General features: G+C 32.2%; 1 protein-coding gene across 22 annotated transcripts in view; it reads left to right on the forward strand.

Moving 5' to 3' along the window:
- Positions 1–24,551, forward strand: part of LOC129942357 (cyclin-dependent kinase 2-like) — a 101,000-nt gene that overhangs the window by 32,894 nt on the left and 43,555 nt on the right. For 5 of the 22 annotated variants that reach the window (XM_056051237.1, XM_056051234.1, XM_056051235.1 and 2 more), the window contains exons 6-9: positions 1,199–1,388; positions 1,459–1,548; positions 1,606–1,735; positions 13,633–13,662. In XM_056051237.1, the coding sequence (XP_055907212.1) occupies positions 1,199–1,388; positions 1,459–1,548; positions 1,606–1,735; positions 13,633–13,662 (440 nt within the window). Of the gene's footprint in view, positions 1–1,198; positions 1,389–1,458; positions 1,549–1,605; positions 1,736–2,128; positions 2,199–13,632; positions 13,663–14,123; positions 14,144–14,228; positions 14,253–22,499; positions 22,653–24,551 lie in introns of those variants that run through there. The other 17 variants (XM_056051236.1, XM_056051251.1, XM_056051238.1 and 14 more) reach the window with 11 other exon arrangements.

A 24,551-nucleotide genomic window follows, 5' to 3' on the forward strand; every position in this document is an offset into this window, starting at 1 on the left:
GACTTTTTTCTGGATGCATTGGTAGCTCTTGCAATTCACTCCAAAATCGACAATTCTGCTTAATTACGTACCCACTGAGCCAAAAATGAGCTTCGTTGCTCGCTGGAAAAAGCGCGATGAACTTTCTTAACAGAGCACGCATTTTGATAATAAAATTCAATAACTTGCAAGCGATGTCCATTTGTAAGACGATTCATGGTTAAATTATAGAACAAACTGAAGATGTTTGACAGTGAAACGAAAAAGCGTCAGCTGTTTAAACCAGTGTCGCCAAAAAGATAATAGCTAAAAAATCACCCTTCATTTGGAACTTGTTATCGCTAATGTTTTTTTACATTGTTGTACTTGTAATTTCGACAAATAAATGTAAATTTTAACAGCAAAATTTAGCTTGTCATCTGGCTAACATAGAATTAACTACTGAGTTTTTAGGGCAAATGTCAACATTTTGAGGGCAAAAGTCAAGGATATTTGAATGACTTTATGAATCAGCTGTTCGCTTAAACTTGTAGGAAAACTAAGTAAGGTACCGAAGATTTCTTCATTTTTGTTTTTGGTCGTTATGTCAGTCACTAACCGTCATAACCAGAAATACCAACCCATATCAGATATCAATGCACTGCGGTGAACTTAAATTGGTATTATCATTTCAAATTTTGTATACGAATTGAGTCTTGTTTTCCAAGCAATACTCCTCAAATACAATTAATAAAATAAAGGTTTTCCATAATATGACTTTGGGTTCAATCCCTGCCTGTGCCATCTAAAGTTTTTTCTTTCGTGGGTACTGCCTCTTAGGGGAATTGACAAATCCTTCAAGAGTAATTCTTTTCATAAAAAATGCTTTCTCAAATTAGGTGTATTCTGCTGAAATATGTAGGTCCTCTCTATGCCTAACAACATTACTCTTACACAGGAATTGTTAAGACTTATAAGTGACTAGGCCTTAGTTCCCAATTTCGACTGTTTCGCCACTTAATAATAATAGCATGAAAAGATCTTTTTTAAGGTAGAGTTTGAATATTATCACAATACTGCAAATCAAAATATTTGAATATGACTCTAACGCTCTGAAAACATTTAACTTTAAAATTCTGCATTTCGATCATAGATTTTGCCCTCAGCAAATGTTATTTTGCACTGGGCTCATGTTTTATAAAAAGTAAATCATTGATTAAAATTTAAATTTCGGTTGTAGGTGATGTTTAGGAAAGTTATGGGAGATCCACCCGTGGGGCAGATAGCATTTACGTTCACAACCCTTGGATTTTTGAATGCAGCGTTGTTTTGGCCTGTTTGTGTTGCACTTTATTTGACGGGAACCGAGAGTATGCCCTCGGAACAAATATCTTGGGTGATACTGCTTATTGCTAGTATACTGTTATTAGGTAATGCATGTAAAATAGTTGCACAATATTAACAATATAGAAACAAAATTTGTATTTATTTGATTTTTAGTGTTTCATATGCTAACGCAATTTAGCGCTGCGGTCACCTATAATTTGTTTGTCACACTTGGTCTCATTACAGCAGTCCCAGTATCTGGAGGTGAGCTATAAGAATTATTATTATAAACTTACCGTTAATAAAAAACCTTTGTTTAAGCTCTTGATGTTGTACTATATGGCGCTACATTTGCTGGTATGAAACTAGCGGGTGTTATCCTTATTGCAGTTGGTTTCTTTTTAGTCATGTTTCCTGAAAATTGGCCAGATTATATAACAAGACTTTTAAGGTAATGTTTCTATTAAACAAATTTATTACAAATCAAAATTTAAATGTGAGTAACTTTTCTTCTTTAAGATATTTTATTTTCAAAGTAGTTATACAAAATTTGATATTTCAAAAGTTTTTTACTAGTTCCATGCAGTTTATGAACTTAAAATTTAATATTGATGGTGTTTATTTTCATTTTAAAACTTAAATTGATAAAGTTTTAATTTAAATATTAAACCTTGCTACAATTTATTTGTATTAGTTTTTAAGTATTTTGATGTTTTAACATTTACATTTTTTTATTCCTCACATTTTAAATTTACTTTTTTATTTTAAATTTTATTTTTAAATGAAACTCCTCCTTATAAATGTTAAGTAATAAAATGATTTTATTTTATATACAAAATTTCAGAAAAAGTGGTCGAGCTATCCTTCGTTACCAATGTTGTTGTGAAATAGCTGAAATTCATTGCGTGCATTCGGTAGGAATTACACACAATTATTAAATGTAAATAAAAGGTTTAAGCAGAGCGAGGGATTATACATTTAGATTTAACCAATGGGATATCCCTTCAAAGTTTCTTAAGCTCTTTGATTGAACCAATGAATGTAATGTGTTGTATACAAAATTATATAACTTTTATGGATATGCATTTACAATTTTTTTTCTAAATACATGCAATACTTTCATTGATTACGTTGTTATTAATGCAGCGGATTGCATCCTTAGACTCTTTATTTATCATTCAGTTAAATTACATTTACATTCACATAAATTTTCTCCAGTGTGTCGGTTCGGTACCAGCAAATCCTTTATTGAGGCATGAAATCCAATCTCATATTTTCCTTCTAACTTGCCGGTACAGATTTATGCAAAATTGTGTTTGTCTTCTGTATTTATTGACGTCATTAAGATACTACTTTAATGTTCTTTTTATTGCAAAGATATAACGGAAAATTAATTTCTTTATTTTTGTTGTGTTCAAAACAAATTGACTGCTGATAAACTTACAAAAGTCAAAATTAATACTTGAGGTAAGTATCGAAGCATTACTGACCTTTAAACTAAAACTCAAATATTGCGTCCTTTGCGATCGATTCAGCAAGTGGTCATTGGAAAGTATGCATGCAGTGAGAAAGTGTATCAAGTATTGCTAGAAAACCAATGCCGTATTAAAAAGGTTTTTTTTACAGAAACGATACTGAACTGATAAGTGCAAGGAAGGGTAAGGTTTTCACAGAATTTATTAAATGGCTTTTTGATAACCTTGTTGTTATTCATAAGGTATCTATTTGCATGAAATTAAATGCTCATAGGCGCTTCAAAACGATTACGAAAAATAATACTCTACCACCTCTTAAATCTTGCCATTGTCATGTCTACCGGTTCGGCACAAAGTGGAATATGGTAGAGGAATTGCATATTATAAATGTGTTTTCCAAAAGTCGTTAATGACAACATGTTTTTAATTTGGCTTAAAAATAAATCAGTCAATCTTTGGTAAAATGCCACGCTTGGCAACGCTTTACATTAAGTTGTAATTTGTAGCCTAGGTCTAAAAGAAGAAATATTGATGCAAATAAATAATAACAGGAGCCGACAAAAAAAAACACAATGTTATTTTATTTCATGCAATAATGAGTTAGTAATAGTAAAAAAAAATATATTCTCAAGTAATGTTTGAAAGAAATGCTCAAAAAAAGTTCTTAAATCATGTAAATTTCTACTTTCACACCATATTTGATGTTTGTAATGCAAGTAGAAATTAAGAAGAAGACAATTTATTTAATCTCTATACCAATTATCAACCCCCCAGAATCCGTAATTATAGGAATTTTTATTATCAGGCCTAGCAGATACTTTTCTTTAATCGTGTGGTGTCAAACTTAAAATGTTGATACAAAAGTTGTAATTTTTAAGACTTGAGCTACTTTGCTTTCAATCATATCGAGATAGAGCTCGTGTTTTACTTGTACTTCTGTACCATTTCAGTTTATTTATAGATGGGCTCAAAAATTATATTTGCTTCTGAATTTAGTGTACCTACTTACTTACTACTACTGGCGCTACAGTCCTTTGTGAACTAGGGCCTCACCCAACAAACTTCTCCAGCTCCAAGTTAAGTGATATCACTTTCCACTTGTGCACGCCACCTTAACCGTGGTCTTCCTCTGCGGCGATGTCCAGTGGGTATGGATTCTAAGACTTTAGGGGCCAGATCATTGGTTTCCATGCGCTCCACGTAAACCAGCCATCTTAGTCGTTGGACTTTTACTTTTCTGGGTTAGTCTAAGTCGCTGTACAGCCCGTACAGTTTGATGTCTTCCATCTTCTACTCCACTCCCCTTTTATGCATACGGGACCGTATATCACATGAAGATCTTTTCCCTCGAAACGACCCAAGGTAAAGGGCTTTGCTACTCAATCGCTTTCCTAGCCCAAAGAAACAGCGGATAGCAAGAGAAATTCCTCGTTTGAACTCAGCGCCGGTGGTGATTTATGCATTCAAGCGGAGCCTAGGTAGATGAAGTCCGCAACTACCTCAACATCACTTCTGCCAATGATGAAGTTTTGACCAAGACGTCGGTGTTGTAAAGTATCTTGCACATGAGCTACGAACTGCGAACTGTGGATGTTCGCATATTTTGACTTTTCTTTCACTTGAGCTTTGTTTCTATTCGCAGACAGCGACGAACTGTCAATTTATAATTACCCTTTTCAACAAACAAAATAAGAGAGATTAAATTTTGAGGTTAAGTTGAGCGCGAACAATTTATTCGTTGTAGTGTGGATTGTATGTGGAACGCGAATAGAGTTTGACAGTTCGTAGCAACCAAATTGCAATTCGTTGCTAACAAACTGTTTTTACAAAATGTCTTGTTTTAGAGAACAAAATGCAAATTATATTATTCTTCAATTGGTTTCTTATAATTGTGTTTTTGTTTGAAATTGACTTTTTGAAATGTGTAAAATCACGTTTGTTGGTCCATTCGTTCATTTGTTGTTCGCTCTCATGTGCAAGGCTCTTAAGTCCTTTCTTGATGGCAGCATGTACTTTGTTTGCCTCATTAACCTTTAAACCCATATTTGCAGCCTCTACCTCAATACTCACAAAAGCCCCATTGACATCACGCTGAGATATGTCATCAGAATATGCTAGTAATTGTACAGACTTTTGAAGGATAGTGCTTTTAGTGTTGACGTGAGAGCTCTGTACTATTCTTTCAAGTACGATGGTAAAGAATCGCATGCCAGCGACTGTGTACTTTCCTGGTCTAAAACCAAACTTATAAAGACTTCAGCTTGTTGACGATGGGCCTTAGACGTCCATAAATTACGGCAGAGAAGATTTTGTAAGCATTGTTAATTTGCCAAACAAATGCACCAGTTCCTTACATTAATAAAAGGGCTTTCCATGTTCTCAGCACAGACTTCGATTCTACTGCGATGCTCCGCTCATCGTAGTAATAGGCTTCGGTTCTCCGTTAATTTTTTTTTTTAATTTACAAACTTCATCATGTTAATACATTTTTTTTGATCGCGAGTTTCTCATGCGCCCAATATTTGTATGCCTCACGTTTTCAATACTTGATGCAGACAGTACAGGACTTCGGAAGCAGTTGTTAGACACTTAATTTGATAATAGTGTGCCAATCTCTTGGGATTGTAGCCATCAAACGTCGGTCTTCAGTTTTGGCTTGGATCGGGATTTCCATGTCCTCGTGTGGATATGATATGTCAGCTGCTGTTTTTTTTTTAAGTATTATTGGCGCAGTCGGTGGGATTCTATAGGCCCTAGGCACTAGGCCAAAGACTGGAATTTCGTATAGAGATACAAATAGTTAAAAGTGAAAGTTAACTTAAAAAATAAAAACTTTGATGAAGTTTGGGTCGCCGGAACTAAATTCTAAATTCCGACTTTTTTCATGCGATTAAATCAAACTATGAATTCAATGAAAGTAAATCTTAAGAAAAAAAGTATAAGAACAAAAAAAAAACTTAAAAAGAATACCATACATAAATCCATCAGCGTTCCCAAATACTGCTTCTCCTCAACCATTGACAAATACAGCTTCGGAAATAAGAGTTTTGGGAAACTTTTGAATATTCATTAACATCATTTATAAGATGCATTACATTCAAATTTGGAGTGAGAGATAGACCAATTTACGGAATAATCTTAAGATACCCGCAAGAAACGTGAGCTAAAAATTTATTGACAAATTAATGAAATGTAACTCTCCTTTATGGGTTTTTTCTAGGAAAATGTATAACTCTGTGCAGAAGAAATGGAGGATTGTTGTAGATTACATGAAATCGAATAAAGCATTTTAAGAGTGCAAAAATTATTAGAAAATTAAGACAACACAATCTTAGGGTCCAAATAGAAAAATGCAATTTTTTTACAAAGGAAATAGAATATTTAGATATTTAGGACATGTCCTAACAACAAAAGTTGTAAATAGTTTAGGTTTATGGGCTGACGTTGGTCTTTTTAACTTCACACTTAGATCATTGTACATCCATTGTGATATCCTAGATGAATACATATGATAAGAATCCCATGACTGAGCCTGCCAAAGGCGTGGGTGTTCTGAAATGTGTAACCCGAATTTTTTTTATAGACGTCCGTCGGCATATTAACTTGAGTGATGAGAGGTTAACACTCCAGTTTTTTGGGCATGTTTCCCTTCTTTATCCCGACATGGTAAACCATTCCCTTTCCTCCCCAGACACAGGCCAATGGTTTATGTATGCACCAGTTAATTTTGGTAGTGTTGGCTTATTAGTGTTGAGATTATGTTAAAAGCAGGGACAATACGACGACGCGACGTGGCAATTTCCTCCCCTTAAACAGTATACCCTCGAGTACAACTTCGGCCGTACTGTCAAATACAGAGATTCGTTCTTTAGCCGTACTACGCGAATGTGGAATTTCTGACCACACTCTATCTTTCCTAGTCATTGCAATATTGAGGATTTAATAACCAATTTGCACCGACATCGCCTTTCAAACCCCCTCTAATGTTCCTAGTGCTCATATTAAGGGTAGTCATATAAGTCATATAAGCTTCTGCTTGGAATGGCAGTCCGATAATTAAGCGATCCATTTTCGTAAATATCAGATAACCCGTTAAAAAGATATACAAATTGAATTTTTATAAGAAAATTTATCACCGAATGTAATCATTTTGAAGTCAATATTTTCATTAAGGGACGAAATATCTACTACTTTTTGTAGATTTTAATTTTTTTGAAAAAAACTGACGGTTTGATTTTTATAAAATTTAATTGAAAGTCGAAAATCAGTTTGTATCAAGTTTTAGTAATGTGTTTTAAGCTTTTATTTTTTGTAAATAAATTAAATTTTTTCCAAAATTTCACTGAATGTTAAAAACTATATTTTTTTAAAAGATTGAATGAGTTAAAAAAGGTATTTAAGTCATAAATCAATTTTAACTAACTTTTAGTAATGACATTTAATTTTTGTTCTTCAAAATTATATCGGTTTGGTATCACGTCACATTATAAAATATACAATTTAATTTAAGTCAATAACGTTATTGGTTTGTGAGATATTTGGGGTTAACCAAAATGTTCACTTGTTTTAATTTGCTATGGTAAAAACAACACACACTCACTTACTCGTAAATCACTTCAAAGTCCTTTCTGCATATTTCTGTGTTATTATATGTATAACAACATTTATTTGAAGTTGATATCTATACTGGTTCTTGAGATATATCAAAATATCGTAGTCTACATTTTTGGCATTTTATGCCAGTGCCTACATAAAATGCTGGTAGTGTTATGAAATACTTCATAGTTCCAATAGGTCAGCTCTGAGAAGAGGCCCAAAAAGCACGCCAACTTTTCAAAAACACTCATTACTACATCTGAACAAAAAAGCAGTGCATTAAACTGCCAGAAAATGTCTGCACTGTGCTTTAAAAAAAATAATTAATTGATTCAGAGTTTTTTTTCCGGATATACAGAGTAATTACTTGAATCATAACTGGCTCAGTCATCGGGCTATTTTGGCAGACAAAAACGTTGGTGTTGACGAAATTAACTTCCAGATACAACAGTCGTTACCAGGCGAGCTTCCGCGTAATTTAAACCCACTTCAATTATCAAAGGCAACCGGAAATACTTAAAATGAATGCAAATATTTATGATTGAAAATAATAAACATTATTGTTAAAAGATTTTAAAATCTCTGCCCTATTTACCTCATTTATAAATTTAACTGTCACATTTTATTTACTAAAAATTTGTTATATACATATTTGTTACAAACTTGAATAAAAATAACAATACATTTTAAATATATTTTTTTTGTATTGATTTGTGATTTACATCAATTGAACGAACATTAATCAATTGTGTCCAAAGTCCTTCCAATTTTTCATTGTAAGGGCGGTGCCGATGTCTGATATTCTCCTACCTTTTTCCCTAAATAGTTTACAACATTGTAATATGACAAAAAAACGTTAGCCAGGGTCAGTTAGTAATGGTTTATACGTTTAACAAAAAAGTTATAAAAATGACCTCTAAATTATACTTAGGCGTTCTTTTGAATAGAATGTACTTAATACAAATACTACCATTCGCTACACTGTTCACTGTTTTAAAATTACATTTTAAAATTTAAATTCTTAGGAATTTTATGTTTTATTTTTTGTCTTACATTTTTTCATTGGTCGGTTGTTTCCATGACATTTAAAATTTCAAACGTTTCCCAATCATCCCTGAGGAAGTGGCCACTCGCGAACTCTAAATGTGTCGCTCTATGCCCATTCGGTTTTTCTTTTCAATATTTTGAGTTCTTTTAATTTTCTTCCAATAAAGGCAATCATTTTTCTAGTCAGTCTAGCCACGAAATTATATTATACAGAACATTAATGCCGGGCAAGCAAGTTAGTCGGCATAAGCTTTTATCGTCGTCCATATCTCAAGAACCAGTAGAGGTATCGACTTTAAATAAATTTAGTTAAACAGATTATAATGCAGATAATTTTGGTTAACCCAAAATATCTCACGAATAGAAACTGCCAGCGACTTGAATTCAATTTTTTATTATTTAGTGTGACGTGATACAATACTAGTAACATATTGACAAAAAAAAATAAACTAACTGCGGAACAAATAATTTTCACCTCGAATATGTTTTGCAAGCGCCGAAGAATAACGTTTTTGATATCTGGTTAAATTTTGAGAAAAATACAAAAAATAAAAACATTTCTAAAAGTTCGCAAAAATTGATATACGTGTTAATACCTTTTTAAAAATTAAAGATATTGGCTTCAAACTAATTTCATCAGCAATTTTCAAAGAAATCCGACAGTTAATCGCTTTCATAAAAATTAAAATCTACAAAAATTAATGCTCGGTTCTAGATATCTCATGAATTAATCAAAACTTTGAACACAAATTATTTCTCTAACACAAAATAGTGTTATGAAAATTTTGTAAAACTTTAAGCAATACAAATAGACAGATGCGATGGAAAGTTATCAGTGTGGGTCGCATCACAGCCCTTTTTTTAGTCGTTTTTTTTTTCTCACGCTGTTCACAAAAGATTTTTGTTTTTATTATGTGTTTAGATTTTCTGAAATGTTCCTCTGTTTCCCATTCCAAAATTTATTTTTTTATTTGCTTCCTAAGCATTCACACAAGTAGACTGTGAATAAATGACTATGAATATAAAGGGTGATACAATTTTAAGGGCCTATGTTGAATGCGAACCACACCTAACGTCAATTTATGTTTGCATTTTTATAACATTTCTCAATTTCAGACTAAAAATCGAACGATGCGTTAAAGTTATTTAGGATTGTTATGAAATAAGCGTTCAATTCGAAATGCATATCTTCGTATACAATCGGAAAAATCCGGCAAAATTTTGAGCAAAACCGGGTGCATAGGAGATGTGAAAATATCAGCGCATGCTCATACAGCTCGTACTACAGAAAATATTGCTCCTGTTAGCGATGTCAGTTTGGCTGAAAAGCCGTCCACCTCAACTCGCAGTGTCGCGTCGTGCCTAACAATTGCATAACTCAAGCTCGCCGTTGATGAAGACTATACATAAGGGCTTGCATTCGCACGAGAACTAAAGCATTTTGAATATTTCACACATTGGTGACAATGAATGATGACAAGAAATGGCACCAGTGGATGATACGTCTGCAGTAATGAGCCACATTTTCGCTTAAGTGGATTTGTCAATAATCAGGAGTGCTGCATTTGATAATCCAAAAGTGATTGTCGAAAAAACAAAGCACTCACAAAGAGTGATAGCTTGGTCTGGTTTGTCTGATGGTGACATTATCACGCCGTATTCAATGGCCGTGTAGTACCCGTGGCATGATGGTTAGTGCGATTGACTGTTATGCCAGAGGTCTTGGGTTCGATCCCCGTCTGTGCCATCTAAAGTCTTTTTCACTGCTACTGCCTCTTGCGAGGAACTGACAAATTCTTCAAGAGTAATTCTTGTAATGAAAAGTGCTTTCTCAAATTTGCCGTTCGGATTCGGCCTAAAACTGTAGGCCGACAACAGTACTAGCACACAGTAATGGTTGAGAGCTGTAAGTCATTAGGCCCTGGCGCACTGTTGCGTAACCCAATTTATTTATTATTTATTATTCAATGGCCGTGTTATTTTACGTGGTGACGATGTCAATTGGCTGTCAAAGGGCGATGTCAATTGGCTGCCGAGATGATCAAGTAATTTGGACTGTTGGACTTCTTTCCTTTCGGTTATTTGAAAAAAAGGTGTAAGTTGATTAGACAGGAACAATTCAAGAGCTTAAGAATGAGATAATAGGCAAATTAACGGCATGGAACCTCAATTATGCTCTTAGCGTAATCGAAAGTTTGGACCATCGGGTGTAGATTTGCTGCCATGGTCGTGGCGACTATTTGGGCGATATTTTGTTCCATACATAATTAAACCGTATAAATATCATATAAAAAAAAGAAATGAAAATAACTTCATAAATAATTTGTGTGTTATTCAAAATCAGCATCGACTCTTAAGATTTAACCACCTTTTAGATACAAAATTTCGCAAAAAAGTGGTGCAACGAGAACTTTGGCCAAATGATACAAATTTATAAAATAAAAAAGTTTTTTGGAATCCACCTGACAAACGTTTTGAAAATAAAATAAAAAATACCCATGCTTGGTCTTAAAGGCCAAAGTACAAATTATGAAGAAGATAAGGTAGAAAAAAATCAAAAGAGATCCACAAATAGAAAACAAAAACACATTTCTCAAAGCATTGACACGATTAAAAGAAGTCAGAAATATGTTTTTATGAAATGTTCCTGCAAAGTTTCTGAAAAGTTTTGTAAACAAATGGAAAGCATTTTCGAAACGCTTCTTTAACGATGTTTTGTAGACACACCCTTATAAATATACAGTGGGGCAGTAGACTGTGCGAATTGATAATTCGATAAATTGCGGTAATTTTTTTTTTTAATGTTGGTGCCCAAATCAAATCTGACTTAGTTTTTATTTTTACTTCTTTTGTGTATTGTGATGGCTGGGATCAAAATAGTAGCCTTCATGGGTTTACAAAAAAAGTTCTTGCTGCACACGTGCACACTACTTTAAAGAGGACAGCTGTTCTGGCACTAAGAAAGATCCGGGTAAAACTACCGATCATTCGGAGTTCAAGCTTAACTATTATAGTTTAATGCCATTTCTCTTTTCTCATCATGGTCTTGTTGTTTATGTAAGAAATGATGTTGCCTATCAGCTTCTATTAAAGTATGGTCAATGTATTAACACATTATAAGTGGTTTGTATTTACTGCTTAAGTCCGTCTTAATCAAACATAATTTATTAATCGCAACCCAAGTCTGGATAGTAAATAAAAATAAATTGGGTGGCGCAACAGTCCGTTTGAGAACTAGGGCCTAGTGACTGACAACTCTCAACCCTTCCTGTGTTCGAGTACTGTTGTCAGGGATGGAAGGGATCTACAGTTTTGAGCCGAATCCAAACGACAAATTGTAGAAAACACTTTTCATGACAAGAATTACTCTTGGAGAATTTGTCAATTTCCGTGAAAAAAACTTTAAGTGGCATAGGCAGGGATCGAACCCAAGACCTGTCGCATGACAGTCCATCGCAATTTTTGTTTGTAAAATCATTTTTATTAATTCAATCTTAAAGCTAGACAAAAACTAGCCTAAATAACCATAACTTACAACTAACTTAATGCTCCCATACGGACACTGTAAGTACAGTCCATCGCACTAACCATCATGCCACGGGTACTACTAAGTCTGGTTACTACTAAGTCTGGATAGTAGTACAACTTATTTTTGCCATCAATTTGAAATATAAGGATGCAAAAGAGATCCAAAAACCTTATTAGCTTCATCTTTCTAACGGCATCTGGAATAAGTTTTTATTTCATATGAATTGTATTATTTGTGACCTTGCATCAAACTCCAACTTCAACAATTCTTGGGAATCAAACAAAACTCTTTACCACAAATTTTGTTTACGAATATTTTTAATTGAATTTGCATTGGTTTCACAATTTTCTTGTTATTTTTTGATTAAATAAATATGTATTTAATTACTGCGATTTTTTTAAGTTTCAGTATAGTCTGAATACTTTATACTTTATCGTGTTTTCTTGTTTTGAAAACTTTTCATAATTTCCGGTTCGAATTTACACCAAAAAAATTTGTATTGGGCTAAGCTAATCGGCTTAGTTTCAATCATCACAGTGGTTTCTGCTTAACAGACGGACAGACGGATTGAATGGTGGACCCACTTTTTTTTTACTTTTCTAACATCTTAATGTCATGTATAAATCGAATTTTTTTCCGAATGCAATACTTGTCATATATGTACATAGTTCCAATGTGTCGCAAGTAAAAACCGCTTCAATGATCACTATTTATATGCATACAAAAAATAAGATGTAATTGAGGGCTACTTTCAGGGATTTTAAAGGAAACTTAATATAAAATGTGTTCTTCTTAAGAACCTGAATCTTTGTTCTTTTTCTTGGAAACAAATTTTATGAAAACAATTTAAAGCATTACTCAAGTTAAAAAAATTTAAAATGTTTTTGACAACAAACCACTTTTTAGTGTATATCGTTAAATTTTTATCAAATCTTTACTTTCACAACTTAACTGCATAAACCTTAAAAAGTGGTACTTTTTGCAACAAAGTCTAAAAAGTAAAATATAAATTTTGTTTTCGTATACAAAAAATAAATAATTAAAAATATTAATAAGGGGCAAATCCATTGACGCAATACGATTACTTTTGACTTGAAGGGAAGTCCTACAAAAATACAAACGAACTATAGGGGGTGGGGGGTCATGACCTCTACGACTCCACCTCTGGATCCGCCATTGAAGAGATGGCAGGACTTGGTTTACAGTTTGCCCAGGCCGACGGTGTTTAGCAGTGCTAAAAAATAGAGGCTATCCAATCAAAATTTTAAGTAAATGGATAGAAAAATTTAAATGTAGGTACTTCGTTATACCGCAACACTCGCATAATCTAATTGTTTCTAATTATATTTTCAGCACAATCAATTTTTTTTTTTAAGACACATAGAATTATATTTTTGTTAAAAAATACATTTTTTTAATTTTAAATATTAAGTTGAAAGAACAATTAATAAAATACAAATTAAAAAAAAAAAAACAAATTTGTATCAATAAAAATAAAATTATAAGCCTTGTTTCATAAGAAATAGGTCGTTTTTAATTATTTTTTTTCCACTCTATGCATGGTTTAAACATATATATTTAAAGTTTAAGTGTTATGTTTGATGCTTGGTTTTTTGTTTAGTAATTTAAAAAAGACTTTTACATACTGGTTAAACTTAGTTATTTTATTCGTAAACTTTCGATATTTCATTATATTTACAGAAATATCATCCTGTTGGGTCACAACGCGAGGTGAGTTCTTTTGCAATTTGGGACTCTCTTATCTGTTTATGACTTGACATTTGATTTTGGTTTTTAAACTTAAATAAATAATAATAAAAATGTTACGCTGAAGCAACAGAAAACAGACACAATAATAAATGATATACATATGTATGTTTTTGTTTTTCTCCATTTTAATTTTTCTAATTGTTTTTTTTTTTTTTTTGTAATTATTTGAAACAAATAATACCGCTTTGATCATACATTTTTTAAAAATAATTTTTGTGTTGTATTTTCATAAAAAAAATTTCTCAAAATTATTTTGCCCCTGAGGAGAGTGTCATTGTTGTTACACCTTATTCTTATTGAACTTGTAACTTTCTTAAATCAAATTATTTACTAAATCTTATCTATGCAACATATGTTATGGAGTTTATAGTATTGAATATTTGTTTTCTTCTTTTATATATGACAAATGTGCGGATACGCAGATATACCGACTATTCCCCTGGTATATATTAATTAAAACATTATTTTCCATTAATGTAATAAAAAATATGTTTTATTTATTTATTGTATTTCATCATGTTTTATAGTTTTATTATATAAAAAAGCTTGTGGTTAGTAAGTTTTTCACTAGATTTCAAAATTCAAATAATTTTTGTAAATGTTTTTGTAATGCTTTAACACACTTTATACAATTATTTACCTAAATACCCACCTAATTAATCTTTAATAAGGATTTATTTTAAACATTCTATAGAAATAATAACCCTTACTTAATCTTAATAATTTACCTGTTTTAATAGAACAAGATTAATAAACTGATATGTTTGATTAAATAAATTAAAATACTGAAAAAGCGTTCACTACGACTATTATAAATGCTCTTTGTGTTCATTATTTTTAATCACAAATTCCTATGTTGCACTACATATACAATTTTTAAATAATGAATAAGCAATTATTTCCATTTATGACTTTCTAAATTACAAAGAGATTGTTTTGAGTTTTAGCTCACACGCAGTCGTAGCGTAGGTTAGCTATGGAAAAACAAATACATTAACCCCTGTTGTAAACTTCGGTAGAATTTCATAATCAATTCCTTGTTATTAAATTCCTAGCTCAAATTCGGGGTTTTGTAATAAAATTCCTTGCAACGGAGCTCAAAAGCGACATTAATTTGCACATCGCGAGCAAAAGCTGGATAGTAAATCAATTGTTTTTAAGTTAGTCAACGAATCGATATTTAAAAATATTAATACAATTATTAAGTTAACAAGAAGATACATAAAGGAATACATAAATAAATGAATACAAATTAAATAAATAAACTACTTAATTTTAAATAAACAGATTGTTGGACAACTTGACTATACATACATACATACATACATAAGAAAATAAATAATAATATAATTGCAAGAAAATAACAATATATTTATGAACAAATAAATATTGACTAAACATTAATTATAAGTTAAATCAAAAAAATCATTAATGAATCAATTGTATGAGAAGTGGATTATCAGAAGTATGCAATTTTTAAAGTGCTAGTTAGATTTTCGATTCTGGTGGAAATCATTTTAAAATTTGCCTTCTCATGAACCCAATGGAATGGTATCGTGAGAGATTAAGCTCCATTTTGAGTAGGTTGTTTTGTGATGCTTCTAGTTTTGCTAGCGGAATTTTAGCAAAATTTTCTCCAAACCTGGCATCAGAACAGAAGGATTACTTGAAATTCTACTTTTTGCATCATCATGTTATTTGGTTGTTTCAACTTACATACATCCACATCATTAACTGTAAGCTTGGAAGGTAACAAGGCTTTCTTTTTCTACTAACAAAATAATTGCTTTTAACTTGTTAGAATTCAGCTTCATTTTTCGTTTAGTATAATAATTTGTCCAAGTTTGATTGCAATTCTTAAATTTGCCTCTGTTTACGATAATTTAAAAATTATTAAAAAATTTAAGTTTAACATCAATATTTTTCACCATGCTTAATTTATTATTGCGAATTCACCATACAAATGAATTGTTATTAACATTTAAATGGCATTCTTGATATTATATAAGTACCTACTTGTAATAAATTTAATGCAATTAATTTGTAAAGTTAAACCTTCTTTTTGGCAAAAAGTTTACTTGTTCGAGAACTTTCTACCCAACACGACAAGAATAAAAGTATTTTATAACGTTTTTAAAAGAGTTTGAGTTTTATTTCAATATATTGGAAATAATAGTTTAATTTGATCTGGCAAGAGAAAAATATTGTTCCTTCTGAGCCATCCAAAATTAAAAAAAATGTCTTATTGAGAGTCTAAAAATACATTCAGAAACAAAACAAACCGGAATTAAATATGGCAAACAAAAATACCACATACCATAAGATAACGCATACTTGGCATAAACAAGCATCAAAGAAGTCTTATATGAACTTTATTTCGCACTTCCTAAACCAAGAAATATTAAAGAGGAAGCAACGGTGCCACAATACTCACTTCTCTTGATATCATAGACTACTTCGGTTACGCTGCGTGTCGTGTTTTAAAAATTTAGTAGTTTAATTAAAATAATATAATATATTTATTCATAAAATAAACTTTAGAATCACCATCAAAGATAGGGAAAAGCAGCATAATGAAGAGTTTACTGATATTGATCAACACGGAGAGAAAATATGGAACTTTAAACCGTATGAAAGGAGAACATAAATTAAAAAGTAAGACATTATTATAAGGAAATGTTTAAATGAATAAAATGTCAAAAGGTATCATAAGAGAAGAAAATACTATCAATAATAATGCCTTAATAACTCAAGACAGTACAGGCGCATTAACTGTTGACACAATTAATTAACACCAATAGTTCCTTTCAAAAAAAAAAAACAATGTATAGATCCGACTTTACTAGATAATGAGACTATCGATGTAATAAAATAATAAACAGAACTTTCTAGTCGTGAAGGCATTTACAACGCCATGTCACTATATACACCAGGTAGTAAAAGATATTCGCTGCATTGACTTTATTGATGAATGAAATGTATGGTTCAGCTAATGATATTTGAACAAATCACGATGCGTCCTTAATCTAGATGCCATTTTATCATAATTAAATTTCGCAGATGAAGAACTCAGTGTCCTTAGACTGGGAAATAACTCTACACAAGAAAGGTACAATAATGTCAAGGAAAAGCTAAATCTTTTAATAAACAAAACTATAATGTCTCGGCCGGTACGGTACTTTTTCTAAAGTATTATTTTCTATTTATTCTTAAGAGCTACCAAACGCTCTTGTTAAAGCACAAGAGCACAATTCTTATGATGTCAGAACAATTTTTGTCTCAAACTAAGGACACGAATAAAAAAAAAGGTTTATGATTACTTCCTCGAAAGAATTATTACGATCGACTATCGTCAACTAACTAAACGACTATTGCTAAACCCTAGCGTTGCGTTCGGCCGGTCAGGCTTTGACATTTCGAATAGAAATAACGGACTCTCATGAGGCATAATGAAATGTTACCTCAAGCGTTGCGTCCATTTATACCGTAATATCGTGAACGTTAGACCAATGCCAAGCCAAAGCAAAGGTAGATCTATTTTCTATTTGATGGAACGTTGAAGTGTCACTTCATCATTAGTTATTTTGGTTTATAATAGTCGGAAATTGAAGTTAAATAGGAAGTAAGTAATTGAAGTTACTCTATAGTGTAAATAATTTAATTATAATTACAACGCCACTTCAAAAGCTAAGTACAACACCACCACCCAAGAATAGAAAGCTGGCGACCGATTTAAACTTCGCATTGGAGTTCCAAAACTTGTATGCTTTACTATACGAGCGACATGATTATAGGTTCATCTGAACAACCCTTAGCTTCTGACGAAATTTGAGTTGTTCTCATATTTCACCTTTAACTATACTCCTCATCTGGGGCATTAATATGTTGGCACTGCAGTACTGCACTCTATTTCACTTTAGTGCGGTTACAACAATGAATTAAAATAAAGATGCTGCATTGGCAAAGGGGCTTATAGTTCCGTTGCCGTTTGCTACAGCTCAATCGGACTTCTAAGTGGACAGCTGTGAGAGAACATCAACTATGTGTAATATGTTTGAAGAAACATAATATATATAAGAGGTTGCCCTTCAAAATCGATTTCTGCCAAAGACGATTGAACCCTCACGTATTATCCACTCCTACACAACGATCTAAGGAACAAATTCGAGAAATCACTCAAGGGAAAAAATCAAGAAATTAAAGGAAACATTTCAGTTGACTTAAAAAGCCACAGAAAAATTCATCGTAATGATTGCAGTTCCATTTTTTTTTTTAGATAGGACCAGTGCTTTTGAATCGGAAGGGAATTCAACTTGAAGTTTTCAAATTCTTGAATGATGGTCCTTCGTTGACCTAAATGGATGAGAAACATGCTAGGCAACACAAATTAAAAAGCTAGCCACAGCCATTGTGCTTGAAGTGGAATGACAATACTTATAGATACAAAAGCAAATCAGATGTAATAACCTTGTGAATTTGAAGCACTTCACCAAAACGAGATGTTAATTAAATTACTGACGTCCATACTGTAAAAAAGCTATGGTTATCTTATTAGTCTGTAAGATGCGAACACCTGCAGAACAAGTACGAACATCTAAAAGGATTATCCATCGAAAAGTAAAAAAGGACTTTCCCAAAACCTAGTCCCCACTAAGACGCGATAGGGATGGATGGTGCATGGGTTGATGCTCTGAGCAAATGTCTGCAAGTGAACACCGAAATCAACACAACAATTATCACATTTGTGAATGCAATGACGCCGAACTTCAGCGGCTAGTTAAAAATTTTATATGAATCGATAACTTAGGTATATACAATTCAGATAAGGCCTTAGTGCACATTCTTCAACGTCTGACAAAATGCGTGGTTTTTAGGATTTTGATGACAATTTTCGATCGTTAGGCCTGCTGCCGCATTTTTGTATGCACGTAAAAGTGTTTCTACAGGAGATATGGCGTCCAAACGTGGCGTGAAATGGATTCACCACCTTCCATAAATAGTGTTGCTCAAGATTCGAAGTTATTACATCCTCAACAATCTTTATCCAAGTGCGGTATGCAACTGCACGTATTTGTAGATATAAAGAAAATAGTTTCGCCGCTTTGTGTAGCTGAAAATCGCTAATAATGATAAACTAGAGTGTATTCTGTTCGGTACCAATACTATAGTGGCTCTTATTCTAAAACTATAACCTTAAGCAGCAGTTCTTGGCCTTAGATTCGAAAAAGTTATAAACGAGTGACACACAATTAATTTCTCTCAACATTTTTTCTGGTCGGATTCTAAAAATGCTCTTAGCTGGATTAGCTCAGATCGTCGCAGATATGAACCGTTCGTGGCATTTCGACTAAGTGAAATATTACACTTCATTAAAATATCTGTTTAGAGATGGATTCCCAGGAGGATGATGGTTGGGGATGGTATAACGAAGTGAAAAGATCCCCGATTCGATGGTTTATGTGTCCAAAATTTTTATAGACGGATCCAAGTCTTTGGCCTATTGCAATATCACCGAAAAATTATACAAACGAAGAAATAATTCGTTCCGTGAATATACACTTTCTACTCCGAGAAGACACCTTTTGAACCAGAAATGGTTCCAGTTGGATGATGATTAAATGACCTCCGGCAAAGATTTCACATTAGTCATATAAACACGGTTTTAAGGGCTGTCAGGAATGTATAGTAATATTGCTAAACTGCAAACTCCTCTGATGGCTTAGCTTCCGGCAGCACGAAAAGCTGGTTTTTTTTTCGAATATTCTCATTAGTGGGAGTAAATTACTTTGGGCAAATGACTGTGAACCTCCTCCTCAGGACGGAAAAACTATAGGTGGAGTCTTGCTTGCTTATTTGATCACGAGAGACGAGAGGCGTGCACTTTGAAGTTGTACACTCATTGTGCAGGTTTGTGTAATAATAACAAGACTTTTGTAAGTATTTAATTGAATTGTAATAACATCTAGTTGTCAGCTATTCTGTTACTTACTGATGCTTTTCAATATAAGAATCGTGTTGAAAACCATCAGCGAGTAACAGAAAAGTTGAAAAAATTGCGCGATTTTGTCAGCTATTCTGTTACTCGCTGATGGTTTTCAACACGATGCTTGAATTTAAGCATTAAAAATAATTGATAAATCTTACCTCGTCAAAATATTCTTTATAAATAACCAACAGTTGTTTAAAACAACCTTGCGGGACAATTTTAAATGTTGAAAGTCCTTTGAGATTCCAAAATTGTTCCAAACTTGTTGGAAAGCCTCAATTGTTTGCAGCGGACTTGTTGGAGATGTGACAAACGCTTGATTTACAATATACTGCAGACTCCTTCTTATCTTTGAAAACGATACTTTTTGTGAAAACAATGTTGTTTTGGCAATTTTAAGTAAATTATGCTAAATGAAATAAGGCCCCAAATTGTTTTTCAAAATAAAATGAAACTACTCCCCAAGTTTAATGTTTGGGCCTTTTTTCATTGGTACTGAAATAAGGCCCCAAAAAATTAAATAACACCCCAAAATTTAAGAATTTTCATTACTGTTGTTTTGTATGCTTTTTTTGGGGTCTTATTTCGTTTTTTCTTTTGGGGTCTGATTGCCTGTGGCCTAATTTTGCAGAGCCATTAATTCCGGGTTGACATGCATTAATTGCATGCTATTATTTTCCAGCTTTTTTAAAAAACGGGCAGAACCGAACCATATTCTTTTTTGAAAAACAGTAGTGCATACCAACAGGCATTTATTAATATTTACGTACGATTATGAGGTGGTATCATTTTAAAAATACATTATGTCATAAGCCAAAGAATGAATTTCTGCCTTCTTTAATTAGACGCGTAAGTGGGTCTTAAAACGAATGGCGGTGATCTTAATAATGTTTTTCAAATAACTGCACTTGTGTAATTTTTTCACATCTTTGGGCACTTTTTCAATTTAGTACAGTCCAAATTTTCTGTTCGTTATTTTGTATGAAATGTTTGCAAATTTTCTTACACGTTTGAGTGTAATTTTTCACATCTTCGTAACGGGTACAAGTAGATGACTTGATGGTTTTTTTAGTTGGTATAAGGTATTGTTTCTGTATTCATAAAAAGTGCCTAATTACCAATTTTGGTGATATTTATTTAATTGTAAATAATCTACTTTTGTTGAAACAGATATTTATAACTATATCGGATAGTAAATGCAAACGACCGCAAAGCCAGTAGTTTTACGGCATGCGCAAATCGACAATATCAGTGATCATATCACTGATAATATTATCCCAAACAATGTATCAGAACTAATCATTGGTCTTCATTGATACAAGTTGACACCAATGACAATGAAGTTTACCCAACGGAAGTGCTGAGCATGCGTCTAGCTCGAGCAGGTACATTTCCGAAGAAATAATACAACTCTGGGAATGCAAGGTGGCAAGCAAACGAAATAAAATAAAAAAGTCTTCTCAAATGATGTTAGATTAACTGGCGCCCAACCTGTGTCGTGGCTTCAAACGATACGCGTTTAATTTATTATAACTATTGCCATTAATTTACGTGACATTTAATTCCTTTGATTAAAAAAAATATACGCGTTTAATGTGTGCTAAACATTGCCATTATTTTGTATGTTATTTTTATCCTGCGCAGAATATAACTTGTTTAAATTTTGTTAACTATTACCGTGTATTACTCCATATCAATGCACGAGGTAGCATTCAACTGGATTAGCAATAAAACCACTGAAGTATTATAAAAATTTGACTATGAATCATCAATTCATACTTCTTTTGTATGATTTACTAAAAGAATTACAAAAGAAAATATTGAACTAATTTAACGTCGAATTCATTGTGAAGAAAAAAAGCTTCTTGCTAAGCTCATTAAAATTTAAAAATGTTAAGAAATTTAATTTGGTCAAAGCTTTAGTTTCATCTGTAAAGCTAAAATATTTTAGTACCTTTTTTGTTTCCAACCTTTTCCTTAAAATTTTGCTCATGATGTTTTTGTAACAATAATAAGAAAACATTGCAGATGTTTTGAAAAATAATAATAATAAACAAGTCATTATAACCGAGTAAATAATATTACAAACATTCGGAATGAAATTCAAAATTTTTTTTGAAGATAACAATAAAATCAATCAAATATGGAATAAAAATTGTAAAAGAAGAACTAGAGAATATATTCAATGCTATTCATTGGGCTTAACTAGAACACTTATTTAATTTCATCAAGGCATCAAATAGGTCTAGACGCTAAAATATTTAATTAACCAGAATCACCTTACACAACAATAGAAAAGGCTCTAGATTTTGCAGACATTAAAATTATAAGTAAATTCTTTTAATATGTATATAATAAATATTCATTTAACAAACAAAGAAATGTACGAAAATCATTTGAATAAACCAGTCAAAATGTAAAATATTGGAACTGAAACCTCATACGAAGTAGTTTTAAGAAATAAAGAACAATTATATCGAACAAACAAAAAGACATTTAATACTATTTCTGTTTGTAACTCTCAAAATATTGTTAATATTACGAACGACTCTTGCATTTATAGTTTGTTAAAAAAATTACCAGCTACCTGCAATACCGTAAATAAATCATTACATTAAAGCCATTGACTGAAAAACAACAGATGTAATATTACTGAACTTGGAGCTTTTTAATTCGACAATACGATCCATAATTTTAACGGAACATTTTTGTAATTTTTCAAATAAATACCTTGCATTATTTTCACTAGAAATGATGAAGCATCTTCATATTAATAACACTAAAGAAATTCATCTCGGTCCTTGAATTTTAGAACTAGATGCCAATGGATAATAATGGATACATTTCCTATGCTCCAGATGAACTCTATGCAATATCAAAACAATACATTACTTTACCTTACTTCTGGCGAATGCGAATGAAGTTGACCCAATGGAAGAATTGACCCTACGTCTGGCTCGAGCAGGTAAATTTCCGAAGAAATACTACAACTGTGGGAATACAAGTTAGCAAGTAAGAAATCAAAAGAAATAAAATTAATGTAGATTTGTTTTAGGTTAGATTTAATTTTGCTTTCAAACAATAAAAGTCAGTGAAAAAACACTAAAGAAATAATAATAGAAAGGGCTATTATCTGCATATACTATATATGTAAGCATTCAGTATAAAAATTATGTTTCCTAAGCATATTGTATTAAAAGAAGGAATCTTATAGGGAAGTTGCTTAGTTGACACTAACTCAATTAAAATAAAATTAGAAGTTGATTTATTTCTTGGTTCACGCATAATACGTCCTCATAGAAGAATATGGAGAATGTGGTAGCTTAGTAGACAGAAATTAACTATGATAAACAAGGACGAGTCAGGTGAATTTTAAAAGAAATCCACACCGGATACTGTAGACATACAGCGCATATATGTATGTAAGCATTCAGTATAAAAATTATGTTTAAAAATTTAGATATTGTAACCGATAAAAAAAAAAGGTTTAACAGTTGGAAATGTTTGTTTATAAATAGTTGATTATGTCACAGATCAATAAGAATAATAAGGTTTTGTCAATGCTGAACAAAATCGAGTTAGTAAATTGTTAATAAACATAAGCAACCAATCGGAGAAACTCTTGTTCTTGAAGAACAAGGAGAACACAATTACTCAGATGCATTCACTGTGAAAAGACGTCATTTCTACGACTTCGATAATATCAAATCTTTCATATCCGATAACGAATGCGTTCAAGGAATAGTTAAAGTGACTACACTTATAACAGACGTAAAGGATAAAGTGATTGATGATTTTAGCTTCAAAGGCTTATACACTGCCAGCCGCTAGGATGAGGCCACACATTTTGGAAAATATTTTCGCTTTTTAGAGCTGTGTTGTACTTTCATTACCTGTGAATAGGTACGTATTTCACCATTTTAAGTTCATAAAATTAAAGACAAAATTAGTAACGAACATTTGATTTTTCTAATTTCAAACATAATGAACTTCTAAAAAAGGGTATACAAAAATGCTCTACTAGGATGAGGGCACTGCAAATATTTCCGTGCAGGAGTTAACAAGTGTGATCTTTTAAAAACGTTTTTTCAAAATATCTAAAACAATTGTTTTAAATTAATTTGAAACACACATGGGTCCTGGAAAGATTTTGCCACCCAAGGAAGAGCAAACATGGATGCTCCGAAGGATTAATGACTCTCAGAACGTGAAATAACAAGGAGACTTATAACAGAAGCATTATATTAATATTGTTGATTCACAAAGATGAATTTTGCAAGAGATTTAGGGAATGGAAACGCGTTGTCTTTTCGGGTGAAAAAAAGCTTAAACTTGACGGTCCGTTGGTTCTAACTTGTATTTCCATGATCTGAGAAAAGATGTGCTCAATTTAGAAAGACGTCATAGCCGTACATCAGGTGCAACGGTGTGGGGAATTATCACCAATATGGCACAATCGACAGTTAAAAGACGTGGAAATTTGTCAATGGCCCCTATATCCACCACACTTAAATATAATTGAAAACGTTTGGCCATGGCCTTATCATAAAGTTTATGAAGTTGGCAGGCAATTTGAAGACAAGTGATTTGCGTGATTCATGGGTCCAAATTTCCTGTTATTATTAAAAAAATTTGAATGTTTCCATTTCAGACCGTCTTATAGAAGTTTTCTCCGAAAATAGCGAACATAGTCATTACTTATCTAAACAAACATCATAAATAAATGTTGGTAAACCATAAAATGTGAATATTTCATTAATTTGTCCGTTTTTTTCGACATTTAGCAAGTGGATTCGTCCTCGAGACGTACTTTGTATGCCCTTTTTGAGTAATTTATTTGTTGACCTTGGGGAATTTCATCGCT

This window comes from Eupeodes corollae, chromosome 1 (genome assembly GCF_945859685.1).
Source record: "Eupeodes corollae chromosome 1, idEupCoro1.1, whole genome shotgun sequence".
Lineage (NCBI taxonomy): Eukaryota > Metazoa > Arthropoda > Insecta > Diptera > Syrphidae > Eupeodes > Eupeodes corollae.